Here is a 17,356-nt window from a genome sequence, read left to right on the forward strand (position 1 = left end):
TGAGAGAGAGAGAGAGAGAGAGAGAGAGAGAGAGGCGCTTCTAGCGTATTTTTAATAAATTCAACTTCTACTCATACGTAAATACGCATATCAAGCGCAGTATTACGCGCAGTTGAACTTCGTGGATGCATATTACCCCTGACATCGGCGTTGCGTAACGCGCGCCTATTGCTTTTACATTTAAATGCCAATAGCAAACTTTCCACAAGCTGCAAATCTAGAACGGCTAAAGCCTATTACACAATAGGAAAGCACAGGCAATAGGAATAAGGAATAGAAACCTATGTAATGCCAAGACACAATGATTCGTTGGCAATAGAAGTGCTGTCCAATTATCTGCTTTTTGAAACCACGTGCCTGTCCCAGAGTCTCAGCTGTGATTGGTCAGGTAGGTCAGGTACAGGGAATAGGGAACACAGAAATGCAACGAGTCGGAAATTCTGTTCCTATTGCCTATTCCATATTCCATTGTGCGTCAATACACGGTTTCTGGTGAGTTGAAATTAAGTTATTTCTGTTGCCTATGTTATTCCCTATTCCTATTGCCTGTGCTTTCCTATTGTGTGACAGGCTTAAGGATAAACCGCGATTAATTATCGGCAATTGTTCCGCTCCTTAGACCCATTATTTTCAAAGTAAGTTTTAACGCCGTAGAATTTTTCCCTCCATTCTCGCCCGCGTTGGGACATTCCGCGTATACGATTATAATTCTTTACTCTTCCCTCTATAATTCTAAGAGCGTTGACAGATTCACCGGGAAGAATCCAGCCCGTAATCTTCCTAGAATAATCTGTACCCCAAGCGCCAAAGTTACTTATGCATTCGGCTTTATATTACCGAAACGACGAGAGGTAATTAGGATAATATTAGAAGAATACTTTCAACTTTCATGAGACCGTCGAAAACGTCGTTACGTTTTAACGCCAAGTTCGACCTTACGTTCGACCAAGCGCTACGGATTCTGTACTTCTCGGCGGATTAATAATTCTCGACGCTAATAAATATACAGCTATACTTGCACGCGTACACATTCACGGCCGTTTGACACGCCTGCGTGTACGTGCACGCGTCGTCTCGAGAGAGAGAGCGTACGTGCAGGAAGTGCCGGGAGTGACAAGCAGCTGCAAATTTTCCTCGAGCGAAGTAGCGGTTTGTCTCACCCTCGCCTGTCTCTCGCATCTCGACTTACCGCATTTTCCATTCGTCTTTCTGCCCTCGAGAGAGGAGATCCGTGCCGCCGGGCAAAAATCTCGGCGAGCGCGAATAACTAATCCGCAGCTGCTCGAAAAAGAGAAACTCTCTAGCGAATGTTCTTCTTTACGTTGAAACATTACTTTGATTTGTTGAGGAGATCCCCTATTATAAGATAAGCTCGTAATACGAGATAGCGGGGTTCCTGCTAAATTGATAGGCATCATAAATTTATTGCCCTTGGAGTGAAATCTGTTTAGCGATTCATTGTTAGATCGTGCGTGTAATCGTTGCAAGTTGAAAACCCCCTTATATTAGGACACAAAAAAGAAATGTGGCCAAAAACTGCGTGTGGTAACTAAATTTCAGTTGTAAAATACGGACAGCTAATATTTAATTGCGATAGCCAATACTTTGCTACTGTGCTTGTTGTATTGGATGCGACAGCAAACCGTTTGCTGTGCAATGCGGTTTAGAAATTTACAATTAATGCAGCAAAATATTTTTAGCAGTTCGTGATTAGCTACGGTAGCGAAAATTGCTTTTTTTCAGTGGAGTTTATCTCATAAGGAAAAATTTACTTTTAATGAAACAAAAGTGTTTAAAAGTAATCTTTCAAATCTAAGAGTTCGCTTAAAGAAGTTAAGAGTTTACTTACAAATTTTTAGAGTAATTTTGGACACAAAGTAATTTTTAGAGAGCCAAGCCTGTCGAAGTTCCCGCTATAGGGCCGCGCGGCATAGCACTTTCTCGTAGGAAGTAAAAACCGCACGCGGTATTATAAATGATATCACATACCATTGACAATTCTGAAAGTTTTCTTTTGAATTCTTAAGTTTTTACGTTTCTCATTTTTCTAAAGTAAAATTTGCAGGTTTTCTAAGGTACATGTATTCTCCCAAGGGGGGGATTTTTCTTTGTTATAAATAACGGGCGCGGTAACACGACGTGTTTGATTATACGGTTGTCAATTAATCCTATTGTCACTGTTTAACGACATGGTTGCTGTTAGCCGCATTAAGAGCCTCGTCTTATCTCTCTGTTCGCAGCCACGGAAGAATTGGGGAGCAGCAAATTGAGCACCACATTGCCGACCGCTCCGACCGAGCTCTCGCAATTCCCGAAGCTGTGCGAGCTGCGCCGAAAATTCCCGGTTCTATACCGAGTGGAGTTCCAGGTGAGGCCTGGTAAATCCCATTTCCCGTCGACTCATCTAACTTCGGTCACCTCGCAGTCCCGTCGGGCTCGCTTTTTCGCTTCGACAACCCTTACGACCTTTTCCTCGCCGCGTTCTTCGATACACGCGTTATCGATTATTGGCTACAACAATTACTCATGCTTCATTACATCTTGTAATCTTGAAACTGTTCGCCTTCCAGTCCCGCACGCAATTTGCAGGAAACGTGTCTACGGTTACGCGGCTGCGTGGTGCAAAAATGTCATTGCTTCCCGATCGTGTCTTGCCAATAGACGTGTTATTATTTCGCAGCCGTTTATATCACGCCAATTATTTTCCGATATCTCGCCGATATTGAAGGCAAACACCGATCGGCGGCGCGTTGTTAGACGCCGGAATAAGTTTATTTGCTTGACATATATTGGAAATACGTGATGCAGCCGATCCTATGTACGTTCGCGCGGCACGTAGGCGTACTTATGGATATTATAGAGTGCTCGGCGATAGGCAGACAGCCAAGAGACAAAGCGAACTACTCCCGAGGGGGAGTAGGTCAAGACATTTTTGACTCAGCATAATATCGGTTTCTCATTAGACAGAGTCGTTTCGAGACGCAAATTCCGCGATACACCGAGATAGGCTCTGCCCTGGCAATTGGCACCAACGTGCCTCTGCTCGATCCAAGTAGATCAAAGCCGACGATATGATCGCGAGAGTATCGTCGGTTCTACGTCTCGCATGGGAGATAACGTTGATTTTGAAACGTTTGACCTGTTTTTTGTTCTAAACATTCGTAATTTCGAAACTGCTCTTAATTCCAACGTGCATAACGTAGATCTAATGCGATTTTTATATCGTTCCATTACGTCAGTTTCCGATAAAACCAAAGTATTGCCACTTACCGATACGATGGAGCAACAGCGGAGTTGTAGTCTATGTCGAACACCGCGTTCACCTGTAAAATACAAATATAAGGTTATTATAGAATAATTATGTAAAATTGAAATTATCGCATTAAATTTTAGATATTTCATAAGTACTCGAAAAAAATCCCCCTTTTAAATGTCAATCATAAAATCTCAACAATGTTTTTGTCTTAACACTTATATTTAAATCTTCTGAATAAATAAGACAAACAGGATGCTTAGTTTGGCAAGTAGCAAATGATATACATATAATATAAAATATGAACTTACCTCATGGTTGCTCCGCCGTTGCCTGGTGCCTCCCAGGGCCTCCTCCTCCTCTCAGATTTCCTTGTTGCACTGCACAGAATTCACTCGCGAAAACGATCGCGCGAAATTTCGTACGGCACTCCCGAACGCGACACAAATCACTCAAACTTTTAAATTGGCGGCGCGAGCACCGAAATCCGAGCATCTACGCGGGGAACAAATTTTCCCTTAAAATTTACCCTGAAAATCACGTGATCGTGGGACAACGTGGCATTTTGAAGACTTTTATGAATTTTTTGAAATTTTACCATACATCTCGCTAGTAATTATACTTAGTATACATCTTGCTAGTAAAATGTGTGGTAAAATTTCCAAAAACTCAAAAAATTCTCCGAAATACCGCGTTGTCCCGCGATTACATCATTTTCAGGATAAATTTAAAAGAAAATTCTGTCCGCGAGCAAACACCAAAGCCGTACATCAGCCAATGTTATCCCGAATTATATTACCTAATTCACGCTAGATAATCTTTCTCATATTTCAAGTTAATGCAAACCATAGATATATCGCTGCGTTTTCGGCCAAATTATTCCGTCCGGTTGTTCGCGTATCGCGCTACGCTTTCTCTTCCTCTTTTCCCGAAAATGAACAACGGATTTCATCGAAATCGACAGACAATTCCAAGCGCGACGCGCAATCGAGATGCAACCGCGACAAAGTACCACGGTTTACGCTCGTATTTTAGATAAGTTAATCTCGTGGAATATCCACGTTGATGAAAAGCCGTCGTCTCAATATGCAAACTGTTTCTTGTTAGTTACAAGTTGTAGAGACTCGATAGTCAATCGGCGAACGTTACTGATACGGGTGTACGAATTAGCAGCGTCTTATCTCTACACTCGTCGCGATCGCGCCTCGGAAAGTGATAACGCAAAAGTAATACGACGCACGGAGCGACTCTCGCAGCTACCTGCCGGCTCGAGGTCCCGCGAGCGAATGGTAGCGCGGTAACCTTCGAGCAACGGCGCGTAGTACGTCGCGTGACACCGCGCGGAAAGCAAAAACAACACAAAAACGAAGGCAAAAAGCTCGTGGTCCCGAGCACGAAATATGAAGCAAGTAAGTTCAAATTACTTAGTTTGACGACTGTTACCATACGCTTTGCGTATCGTTCTGCGGACTCATTAATATCACTTAATTAACGATTGACTCCGGTCAGAGAAAGTGTTTTAAACCGAGAATCGTTGTTGCTCAATTTTTAAGTAAAGAGAGATTTGTGTCTCAATTCAGTTGACGCGTACAATTACTTAATTGGAAATCTTGATTTGTTATGGGTGAACTACCTAATTCTGCGCTTTAATAATAACATAAATTGGTCGATATTAAATACCTCGTTTTAAAAGAACTAGATATACAGCCATTGACAAAATTATTAGGCACCCTCCTAATCATACTGTGCTGAATCTAATACCTGGAGAATTTCTATTTAAAAAACATTGTTCGGTAAAGCGTTCATTGCTTCTATGCAGCAAACAACTTTTAAACAATAGAAATCTTTCTAGTTTTAGATTCAGTACGGTATACATTGGAAATGTGTGTTACTTTTACACACATATGCGTGTAATTCGGTGAAGCACTTCTTTTACCCGCTTGTTTCCATTTAAAATCACCACATATGACGTGACGTACGTTATTTTACACATTTCACTTGTCACTTAAAACGATTTGATCACGTTTATCAAATCACGTGTCACAAATTCAAACAGAAGAAAGTGTGTGAAAAGTGCTTCACCAAATTACACATACAGGGTGAGTAAAGACTCCCAACCTTTTACCATAAGAGATGAATTACTGACCGCAACTGTAGCCAACTCGGGAAAAAATGGATAAAATCTCGTTCTACATGTCTTAATCATGTAATATCTAATTATTTCTCGAGAAATGTAATTAGACATTACATGATTGAGACATGTAGAACGAAATTTTATCCATTTTTTTTACCGAGTTGGCTACAGCTGCAATCGGTAATTCATCTCTTATAGTGAAAGGTTGGGACAGCCTTTACGACTCACCCTGTATATGTGTATAGAAGTAGCACACTTAAAAGCCAACGGAACACTATTTTTGCTACTGGATTGCTTACGTCAACTAATAATGATACAGAGTTTTAGATCAGGTGACTTGAGGCTAAATTCTGATTGACTCTCGTAAGCAGTCCAGTAGGAAAAGTAGTATCGTGTGCCGTTGGCCTTAGATATCCAGTATAATGATCAGGAGGATGCCCTAATAATTTGGTATATGGCTGTAGCATTGCGCGTGCTTCGCTGGTTTAAAAGAATAAAGTAAGGGGAAGTTATTTTACAATTAGAAATTTCACTTGCAACGCGTATCCGACGGCCGTAAAATTGTAATACCTTTCCAGTACCCTTTGATCTTTAATTTCCGGTCATCGTGTCTATTATTATGCAAGTAGCGCATGATGCGCGCGAGATAAGAAAAAAAAACTCCACGCGGACGACAACGAGAGACACAATTGAATTCTTAACTGCAACGGCAGTTAAAGGACGACATCCGTTCGGTCCGATTCTTCATTCTTCCCTTCATATTCACAGCCGCAACACGTTCCACCCCGCGCCGCTGTTTCAAGGGACGAGGGGGCCTCAATATTTACAGATTTCATCGAGTTGCTTTCACGTCCGTCTTCCTCGCGAGCGCAAAATCGATCTACCCTTTGTATCGCGAGGAAAATATTTCTCCCCTCTGTATGCAGTTTCACTCTTGAGAAATTCCAATTGCCGATGGACGGCCTTAGCAGGGCTTCGTCCCTTACAATGTGGCGACGTGACATCTCGAAACAGCTTAGATTCGCGTGGAGATTTTCAGTAGCAGCTTCAATAATGGCTTTTACGATTTGACAATCGTTAATTTCGTCTTTTGTGCGTGACATCATTTTGAGGGGAGGGGGGGGGGTCGATCTTAAAGGTTTACGCAGTTCACGAGCACAGCATCCGAGGAATTCGCGATAATACGCGCTAAACGCCCGCCTGAACGTGGCAAATATGTGGACAGCTTTTTTTCCGGGGATCCGCCATTGACACGAGAAAGCTCTTAACCCTGCCCTCGTACCGTATGCATGACGGCGCGGCCTTCGAGCGCAGTTTACACCCCAGTAGATTATCCCGGGGTATCCGATGTCCCCGCAGCGCGGACTTTTAACGCTTGCATAATCGCGGGTTATACGGCGAAATCTCCTTTCCGCACGACGGCCTGCACTCTGTCGTCAGCCTGTCATCGACAAGTGTTCATGTTCTTGCCGCATTCTTTTCCGCGTTTTTCTTTACCTCGCGAAAATCCGGCATTTTTCCCACCGATGGGAAAAATCCGGGGCGGACTATTCGCAAGTAGCGACGAGAGGAGAAAAATCGAGGGATGAACAGGGAGGATCGGGACGGCGGAGGATGGCCGATGCTGAATTTTAATCCAGCCGGCGCTGCGCGGCGACGTGGAAATCATCTCGGCGTGATTTTTAAATTAAACCCGCCCGGCATTATCGGAAATGAAAGTCCCTGATGTTCGACAAATACTGGCGGGCCAAAGCGTCATACGTATTCATGACGCGCGCGCGAGGAATGCGGAAAACTTTTTGGCTGGCGCGAGTTGCGCAATTATGCAGCGCGTGAATTAATTAAATTTTCAAAGTATCAAAGGGTTGTTAATGGCAGCGGTAATAGCGGAAATGACCCTTTCCGGCCGACGTGTAAAATCCAAAATATCGCGCGACGAGCGGGATCGATCGAGAGATCGAGCGCGATATATTATTACAACGCGCCGCTGGCGAACTCGATCAGTTTCGATAAGATAAGAGACGGAATTAAAACCGTCAATTATCGACATTTTTAATTCCAAGTTCTACTCGGTCCGAGAAATTTATAGCCAATCAATTTGCAACTTTTACGAAAAAGCAGCAATTTTATTAGCTACACATTGCTCAGACCGAGATTTTGGATCGAATTCTAGTGTCGTTAACGCCACGGCTTTACTGACAATCTGACAGATGTTTGGCAGCGACCTCTCTCGAAAAAGCCCGCGTCTATTTCTACACGCCATACTGCTCCTTTTCTCTTCTTCTAGACCTGGATTTCTGGACTTGCGTTTATTAGAAGTAATCTTTTTTTCTAGGCTCTTAATCTTGGTTCTAATTGCACGATATTGTTCTTATATGTTGTAGTCTTAGAGTATGCTGGTATCATTTTGTATATATTTATTGTAGAATTCTTGTGTCAAGCAAATATTGTCGTCAAGTGTACCCAAAATTAGTAAAATTTAAAATTTTATTTCGTTTTTTATATAAAGTCGACCAGCATAGTCTAGATTTTGCTACGTACTTTAAAAAAAGTTTTGCATTTTTATAAAGCCAATTGAAAGATTACTTCTAACAAAGAATATCGATAAAACAGACGGCTTTAGGATCCCCTTAAAGAGAGCTGCGCGAACAGTTTTGGCGGCTTTAGCCAAGTAACGCGACATGTTTAGAACGCGGTTGTCGCGTAAGTTTTCTCTTCTGATTTGTCGAGTCTCAGGGCAATCGTCACTGCCAAAGCAAACTATAATACGCGGAGTCTTTTCGCGTATCGCAACGTATACGCCGCTCGCAGTTGTTAACTGCGCCGAAAATACGATCTGCAATGCTCACTGATCCCAATTTACATTGACGCGAAACGTTGCACGAGTGGCAATTTACAAAAAAATTCCAACGCGCCAGAGTATGTACGCCACTTTTTACGGGGTAAATCGAATTTATCTGCGCGCATTAATCGCGACGAGATACAAGTTTCGCGTTATCGACTAAGAACTTTCTCCCGACGTGGCTATTGTGAAACTTTCGAAAAAGGTAGCGGGCTCTTTTTCCTCTTGAGCATATTTATAGCCAGAGTTTTATCTTGTGTAATTAGCTGTCAGCTTTATCGCAGGCACAAGTCGTTGAAAGAAATATCCTGTGCCTTTCACAATTTTATTCCTTTGTTAACAACGACTCTTCCCCGAATCGGTCCTCTATGTGCAGCATTCGATTTAATATTAATTCAAAAGGTAATAAATACTTCTGTTGTTGACACAATAATCCACTTTCTATATAAGTGGCTAAGAATACAAATGACAAAAACTTAAACTTAATTTTGTAATAATAGAAAATTTGCATCGTTATCGAGTATCGTTTTTGCATAATTATGCGATATAAAATAATAATTCTGCTTAATAAATAATTGCTAAATTTCCTAGTAAAGCTAAGACTCCATAGATGCGTTGAGATGCGGCAACGCGTGCGGCAGTGCGAGTTGACCAATCAGAAGCTTGCCGCAAGTTTTCCGCGCTAAAATTGAAATCTTTTGATGCGTTGCCGCAGTTTAACGCGTTTATGGAGTCCTAGCTCAATTGTATTTCACTCGCTTATCTTTCGTTTTCTGTGTTTGTTGCAGACGGCAACGAAGGTGGAAACCCACTCGTGCAGACACGCCACGAGACCCGCGAACAAGGAGAAGAATCAAAATCAAAAGTGTATTCCATGTAGGTTGTTAATCGCCGACGGCCGTTTGTTCCTACCCTAAACCTCTTGTTCGGTCGTCGCGAATATTATATCATTTCCGCGTGCGGGAGAGAATTGCGTTGATTGCACGCGTAACGAAATAAAACGTCGATTTGAAACGCTGAAAAACTGCGTAATGAACTCTCTCTTTTATAATGATTCGCGGACAAGCGGATATAATCGCAATGTAGCATGCTTTGCAGAAATTGAAATGTTTTTAATTACAGCGAAGCTTGTACCGAACAAGCAAGAGTTTCCACAATGCCTGATAGAAGCCTGCCATTAATCGCGAGAAGCTTGCGCCGAATAAATAAAAAATTTTGTAATATCGATCGGAGCAATTTCTATTGCACTAATAACTGCCTCGCGAATTGGCTCGCGACTTCCGGATTATCGCTAATTAACTTTCGGCCAATGGAGGAAATAAATCACGGTTTTAGATGGTGGCAATTGCCGGCGCGCTGTTCCTTTAACGACGATTTATTTCCGTCCTAAAAAAAGAGTAGTTTAAAAATGAAATGTTTCTCTTCGCTTCTTTCCGCAGACGACTATAATAGGGTGGTGCTGGAGACGATAGAGGGCGAGTCCGATTCCGATTATGTTAATGCATCCTACGTAGATGTGAGTACGTCACGATATTCGGTAATAAAGTATCCGCGCTAATGCTCAAAGGCCCCGGGCAAATTAAGTGCGTTCCGAGTCCGCGGATCTTCTACGTGATCCAATAACTCAATTGGATCGCGTCTTTTGTCTCGTTGGAAAAGACGAGGGGGATTCGTCGACGAATTTGAGCTCGCGTCTCTTGCACCGAGGCTTCCCTTGGAAAAATTTACTTTAAGTGAAATTAAAGTTTTTAAAAGTAATCTTTCAAACGTAAGAGTTCGCTTAAAGTTTACTTAAGAAATTTTAGAGTAATTTTGGACACTTGAGGTAATTTTTAGATAGCCAAGCCCGCCGAAGTTCCCGCTAGAGGGCCGCGCGGCATAGCACTTTCTCGTAAGAAAAAAACCGCGCGTGGTTTTCTTATATAATTTGTGTCACACACCTTTCGCAATTCTTAAAGTTTTATTTTAAATTCTTAAAGTAAGTTTCAAGTTTACCATATTGAAAGTTTAAAGCGTCTAAACTTACTTGTCACATTTCTTATTTTTTTTTAAGTAAAATATGAAGTAATGAGAATTCTTCAATGTCGCCAGCGGTAATTAACAACGTCAGTGTTTTCTTGACCATACCGGGCATTTTTAATGATACAGAAAATTTATTGTGAAAAATATGACCTCGGCCAGAGTTTGGACCTCCCTACACTCTAGGCGGGCGTCTCATCAATTCGACCACCGAGGCATATATAAAATTTTAAGGTTCTCGAAGGTACATTTTCCCAAGGGTTATGCGCGGGATGATTGTCACATCCGCGCGAAAGGCTCAGACGAAAGTTAATCGAGTTACAGCGTTGATGTTTAACATTACGTTGCAGAGTATATTGAAACCGAACGCTTACATCGTCACTCAGGGACCTATGGAGAACACAGTGACGGAATTCTGGCGGATGGTCTGGCAAGAGCAAGCCTCCTGCATCGTTATGCTCACGAAAACCTTTGACTTTATCAAGGTAAACAGCCATTTAGAGCGAGACTTTCATAAAAAGGAGAAACGTAACGCGGAGCTCCATTAAAGTCGCCACGTCGTAAAACGCGGTCTTTGTCGCGCGATGACGTTGACCGCGCGAGTCAGCTTTAAGAGAGCCCGCGCGATGTAAATTCTTTTCCTGCCTAACAGCTTTTCAGCCGCAACTTCCTCTTGCAGGTGATGTGTGTGCAGTACTGGCCGGCGAGTAAAGAGAAAGACGAGGAATACGGGGGTATCGGCGTTTCCGTCTTAAAAGAAGAGGAACTGGCTAATTTTCACATAAGGACGATAAGGCTGTACAAGAAGAACGAGAGCAACGTGAGTGTATTTATTTACTGCCTTCGCGGCGCAATTTGTGCATCATTATCGCCCGCCAGACGTCGCGATGTAAACTTAAATGCGAAAAAAAAGTAGAGCAAATATATTTTTCGTTTCAAAACACACACTTTTATATAGAGAGGGAATATAATAACTTTCGACGTACGCAGCAACTGAATAACGCGTGCGGAACAAATAAATTCAGATATTTGCGAGAAAGCGCAAATATTCGCGCGCAAATATTCGCGCTGATCGATCGACAATTCAGTAACTCGAGCATTCGTTCCGAATTTGTATAAAGTAGAAAAAATTGGCGATACGCGCCATTTATCATCGGTAACAGAGTGACGTAAATCCACCGCGACGTCGTTCGAATATTCGTATATTGAGGCTTGAATAAATCAAAAGGACTTGCGACAGACGTCACATCAACGGGGATTATCCGGATGATCCGTGGATGGACGCGATTCTTCTTCTTTTTAACGGGAACATTTCTGCGGAACGGTCGCAAGAAACGCGAGTGATTGCTATAGTACAGGGTGTTCCAGCGACATACAGGTCAGCACGATGGGTTGCCTATTCGCAAACTGCGTTATGAATGTCGCTGCTCTCGCGACTTTGTCAGGCCCGGTTTCACCAAACGTCGCTTAACTTTAATCTTAGCTTAATTCGTGTTTGCCTCTTTTTCTAAAGTAGCGGTTGAAAAGAGACAAAGAACGAATGAAGCCAAGCTTGAAGTTAAACAATGTTGGTGAAACCGGACCTTAATTCGCTGAATTTATAACGCAGTTATGAACGACCATGCGCGCCTGCAGTAACAGGCAACTCGTCATAGTGACCTGCTGTGACACCCTGTACAACAGTCGGCCGAGAACGCGCTCGATGCCAACCCGAAGCTTGTTCTAGCCCAGTCGCTTAGAGCAGGAACGAGAAGCGAAAGCGACGGAAGGGGCGAAGTTGGCGAAAAAGTTAACTAGATTAACCGTATATAGATCGTTATCAGCTTCGACATTTAGACGCCACCCGAATGCGAAGTGCGATACGGACCCGTGGTATGAACGAGAATAAGTTTGTTCGAGGAGCTATTAGGCGAGCGGCTAATTTAATTGCACTTTTATCCGCGTGAACGAGGAACGACAATTGCGGGGACTTTCTAAAGCTCTTCCGAGCCGCGCGCTTTGTGATCTGATTCCACCACCGGCGCGTCGTTACTTACCTAGTCCTTTTCTCGTTGAACTTTTTTCCGTTATCTAGAGAGAGTCTTCTTAGACTTTAAAGCTGTTCCCTCACATCAATGTCCCCGTCTGCGTCTCTAAACCTCCGTATATATTCTCTTTAACTGCGCATTGTACCAGAAAGAAGTACTCTTAGTTCGCTCTTCCATGTGTATTCTTTTGTGACAAAATATTCTGTTTTCGTGTCTAATATAATACACAGTCTGTCTTTCTTTTTGCGCGAAAATTTTACTCAAGGAGAAATTAAATAAACATTCGCTGTATTAAAAAATACGAGAGGGAGGTCCAGATTCAAACCCCGGCTGAGGTAAATTTTTCGCAATAAATTTACAAAATTAAAATCATTTAGACACTGACATCCTGTCTTGGGTCTTATGTCCTTTATTCCTTTGAATTGTTATTTTACGTCGGAGCCTTACGAATTTTATTGCTTAAAAAATATGGTTGTGAGCGGAAACAGTCAAATTGGTACTGATACAAATTGAAGAAAGAAGTTGATTAAATTTTCATTCGTATTAACGTCCAACTGTATTTTGTTAGAGACGGCTGGCGAGTTTTCATTAGGCCCAAACAACATAGTAATTTCCTTAAGGATGTATTACAATTGGCTAAGAAGAGTAACTCACGCAGGTGGGTGTTCGAACAGACCTCGTCGTGAGACACGCGCTCAGGACTTTTCGACGCAAGAATTATTAATCGTACGGAACTGCTCGCGTGCGCCAATCTATCGAACGATAAACGCAACAAAGTAATTACTTTCAAAATTTACTGGCTGAGCGAAATTTAATATAGAAGAGGGAAGCCTCGTAACCCCATTCCGGGAATAGCAAAGCGGGAGCTGAGACGTTACAGAACGCCCCGACAGCGTGCGACGGCGGGCCGGGCAGTGCAAGATGCGACTGCAATTGTCGAGCTTAACGCGGCATTGTTGGGATAACAATACCGGAGGAGAATCCGACCGCCGGAAAATAATCTGCCGGCGGCACAAGTTGGCTTTGCGACCTTTGCGCGCTTTAATTTGTTAGGCGGCGATTTTCCGCACTTCAGCACCGATCATAAATCTCGCACTTGAATCCCGCGTGACGTGCGCCGAACGACGTTGTTCGGCAACGCGCGGCGAGAAAAATCGGGAATAATAATGACGAAGCGCGTCAAGCACAAGACGATACGTGAAAGAAGTAAAATGATCGCGTTTTCGTAAGGGGGGGCGATCATTGTAAAGCTCAGATAAACGCGTTGAACTGCGGCAACGCGTCTATGGAGTCTTAGCTATAAAAGATTTCAATTTTAACGCAGGAAGTTTGCGGCAAGCTTCTGATTGGTTTAAATTTCAACGCAGGAAGCTTGCGGCAAGCTCCTGATTGGTCGACTCGCATTGCCGCACGCGTTGCCGCAGCTTAACGCATCTGTGGAGTCTTAGCTTGACGCTGCTGTGCGAAAATTTTCAGGAGATCACGGAAGAAAGGACGTTGTTGCAATTTCATTACACAGAATGGCACTCGCACACGTGTCCCTTCGGAAACGCGGTGCTGGAATTTAGGCGGCGTGTTCGAGCCGTGGTGGGATCAACCATAAAAAACGAGTCCGGTCCTATGGTCGTCCACTGCAAGTAAGGTCACCTGTGTTGCGATTATTTATTTATAAAAGTAAGCTCAGCGCCTCCCTCGCGCTAATGAGACAATAAATTTGTTTGTTCGCGACACAAAGCGATGGTGGCGGACGATCCGGGGTATATTTAGCGATCGACGCGAACATGGAGCTGGCCGAGGAGGAGGACGCGTTCGACGTGTTCGGCTACTTGAAGAAGCTGAGGCAGAGCAGGAAGGGGCTCATAGAAAATCTGGTACAGCGGCAATTAAACAAAAGCAATGTGCCACTTAAGTTGAGAATTTTTAATCGGGGATTTCTACTTTCTGCGTTCTCTTCTCATTCTCGTTTCTCAAGAAACTTGGATCACTTTGACGGTTATCGTTAAATAAAAATCGGCCAATCTTTTTCTAATATTCTTTGGAAATTGTTAACGGTACATTTTTGGCAATTTTGATAATTTCTGGAACATGCGTCCGTTCATGCAGGAACAATACAAGTTTGTGTACGACACGCTCGAGGAGTTCGTCGTGTGCGGTACGTCGTGGTTTCCCGTGGCGGAATTATCGCAACGTCTGAAGCAAAAGAGCATAAAGAACCCGATAACGAAGATAAACGAATACCAACGGGAGTATCAGCAGATTTGCAAGCAGACGCCGCGTTTCACGATCGGCGATTGCGCCGGCGGGCACAGGGCTGACAATAGGGAGAAGAACAGAGACGTCCTAGTAGTTCCACGTGAGTTTCAACTCGGCTGCTCCAACTCGCGCGACCGGCGGAGCTTCGACAAATAGCTTTTCCACGCCGTACAAATCAATCTCCTCCTTTGTTACAGCGGACAACTTTCGACCGTACCTCACCAGCTTTCAGGGCAACAGTTTCACGGACTACATCAACGCCGTCTTTGTGGATGTAAGTCAGTGGAATAAATCACCCTGCCTAACTGCTTTATCTCTGACTTTCCTTACGTTGCTATAAATTCTGCATTTCTAATTTAAATGTACTAAATTAAACTTTTCAAGAAATTTGTACAAAGTGCGTCACGCTGATAATTACCCACCGGTCATATTTGAGATATTTCGTAGATGATATATCCTGAATATTATAAGAATATCACATTTCTGACAGCTCTTTTAAAAAAATATTGCTTACATTTTTATTTTTATTACTCGTTTTGTTTTTAAATAATTGTTTATTAGCAAAAATTCGATCTAACCGCCAAGTAACATTCAGCAAGCAGAAATGTGGTTGCTCGATAATGAATGTAAAATTTAATTTTCAAATTTCATAAAATTTACGTGTGTGTACGCGTTTCGGCAACACAGTGCCGTCTTCAGCATATAAAGTTACATTAAGAAAGTCAAAACTAAGTTTTTACAATACTATAAACAATGTATCACGTTGGAAGGTACAAATTCCATCATTTCGAATTTTGATATATGTGTCGTTAGCTTTAAAATTATTTCTTTACGTATTCCAAACCGCAATTAAATCATGTCACGAATTCAAACACATTGACGATGGTCGAAGCGTTCAGAGTTACTTATTTGGTGTTACATCCTCTTTCGTTTGTTCTCGACCATTGTTTATTATAATATTTAATTTTTCCTCAAAATAAGTTTTCTAAATCTAGTAAAAAAAGAAACGGTACGATAAATAGATGAAAAAAATATATAAATATGAGCTCACAATAAAAGGCTGATGTATATTCCTTAATAATTTATCCCGGAACTGATAAAGAAAAAGTATATTTTATTTATCACATTGCCCATTCTGTAATAAGTAAACTCCGATTTCACTAAAATATAGATATCTAATATTTGATATAAAATCAGATATCATATCTCATTGTCAGATGAAATAATCATGACTTTTTAGAATCTGGAAAACATCTCTCTAATTTTTTTGTATCAGATATTGTAATATTTCGACATCATCCAGATATCTTTGTGACATATTTCGCTGTCTGGGTAATACGAAAATTAATCGTGTGGATGCACCGACGCAAGTCTCTTTTATATAAAATCCGATCTATATTGCGCGTAATGTCAAAATGACAGTAGAATTTTGACCGAGGGTCGATAAATGTCGCGAAATGTAAAAAGCTCAATGGATCGGAATATATGTCGCGTTTCCCGCGATACATTCGACAATCTGCTGCCAAGTTCTTCCAAAGAACATTCATCCGCTGTCGTGCCACGCAGGGTTACACGAAGCCGAGAGAATATATCGTAACGGAATGGCCCCTTCGACACACGTGCGGTGAATTCTGGTCTCTGGTTTACGACTACGAGTGCGCCGCGGTGGTGGTGCTGTGCGTGCCCTCCCAGGGATCGACGAATTTTCCCAGCTTCTGGCCGGAAGGAAGACATTCCAAGAAATACGGGCCCGTGTTCACGATTGACCACATCAGCCATAACCATTACACCAACATAAAAACTTGGGTGAGAACCGATCTTCTAATCCTCGTGACGCACGAATCGCCGAAAGTTTTATACAATTTTCAGATTTCACGATTTTCGGAAGTTCGCGATCGACTTGAGCTCTCGTGAAACGCTTGCGTGAATATATATAAAAAAAAATGGACGGTGATGTAATGATGCTTTTCATTTTCAACTTTGCGAATTGTGTTTTTCAGGTTTTCAGGATAAACAAGAAAATCGTGTCGTTGACGGAATTGATGGCGGGGGTGAAAGCACCGCCGAAGACCGTGCAACTGTTCCAATTGACTTGTTGGCCAATGGGTCACAAAGTGCCGACCTCGACAAATAGTTTAGTAGAGCTCATGAATATGGTTGAGAGATGGAGGCAGCGAACGGACTACGGACCGGTGGCTGTGGTCTCGCCCGATGGCAGAAGTCGTTGCGGGGTCTATTGTGCCGCCAACGCGTGCATAGAACAGGTTATTCAACATGGGGAAGTTGACATTTTCCAAGCTGTCAAAACTGTACGCAGACACAGGCCCCAGCTTGTGGAAAACATGGTACACTTGTTTGAGTTACAACAATAAATTTCTCTCACGTTTCTCGAATTGTAATATAATACCTATGCAATTGTATGTCGTAACGACGTGCTTTTTACTCGAGAAATTATATGAAGAAACGTTATTTTCCAGACGGAATACAAGTACTGCTACGACCTGGTCCTGCACTACGTACTTCACTACTTGAATAAAGATATGAATGAAAAGAAGTGAGAATACGAGTTGAGGGACGAGCTGTGGTTCATCGAATTCGGTCGCGGAGCAGCGCTGCCGTTGACTCCGGAGGAGGCACCGGCGGATGGGGAACCGGTGGTGCCCTGCGCCCAGGGTCGCATTGTCGTGGAGACTGCGAGGCCGGCGCCGCCACATTTTGCTACCTGCTCCAGCTATCGCAGGCCGCTTCTCAGCCGCATCTCGAACGAGGTGTCGATTAGCGATGGAACAGCACCGTCGTCGAGTGGCACGGAGCAGAATCAGCAGGAG

At 42.8% G+C, this 17,356-nt stretch overlaps 1 protein-coding gene across 1 annotated transcript in view; it reads left to right on the plus strand.

Moving 5' to 3' along the window:
- The window catches only part of LOC105559889 (receptor-type tyrosine-protein phosphatase kappa), a 93,496-nt gene extending 76,391 nt beyond the window's left edge, over positions 1 to 17,105 (plus strand). The window contains exons 3-14 of the mRNA XM_012008528.1: positions 2,241 to 2,368; positions 9,018 to 9,105; positions 9,669 to 9,745; positions 10,599 to 10,733; positions 10,928 to 11,068; positions 13,752 to 13,912; positions 14,011 to 14,146; positions 14,379 to 14,628; positions 14,726 to 14,802; positions 16,095 to 16,334; positions 16,529 to 16,873; positions 17,006 to 17,105. Coding sequence (XP_011863918.1) covers positions 2,241 to 2,368; positions 9,018 to 9,105; positions 9,669 to 9,745; positions 10,599 to 10,733; positions 10,928 to 11,068; positions 13,752 to 13,912; positions 14,011 to 14,146; positions 14,379 to 14,628; positions 14,726 to 14,802; positions 16,095 to 16,334; positions 16,529 to 16,873; positions 17,006 to 17,086 — 1,859 coding nt within the window. The 3' untranslated portion in view covers positions 17,087 to 17,105. The remainder of the gene's footprint in view (positions 1 to 2,240; positions 2,369 to 9,017; positions 9,106 to 9,668; positions 9,746 to 10,598; positions 10,734 to 10,927; positions 11,069 to 13,751; positions 13,913 to 14,010; positions 14,147 to 14,378; positions 14,629 to 14,725; positions 14,803 to 16,094; positions 16,335 to 16,528; positions 16,874 to 17,005) is intronic.
- The last annotated feature ends 251 nt before the right edge of the window (positions 17,106 to 17,356 follow it).

Source organism: Vollenhovia emeryi, unplaced genomic scaffold (genome assembly GCF_000949405.1).
Source record: "Vollenhovia emeryi isolate VEMERY1.0 unplaced genomic scaffold, V.emery_V1.0 DF939250.1, whole genome shotgun sequence".
Classification (NCBI taxonomy): Eukaryota; Metazoa; Arthropoda; class Insecta; order Hymenoptera; family Formicidae; genus Vollenhovia; species Vollenhovia emeryi.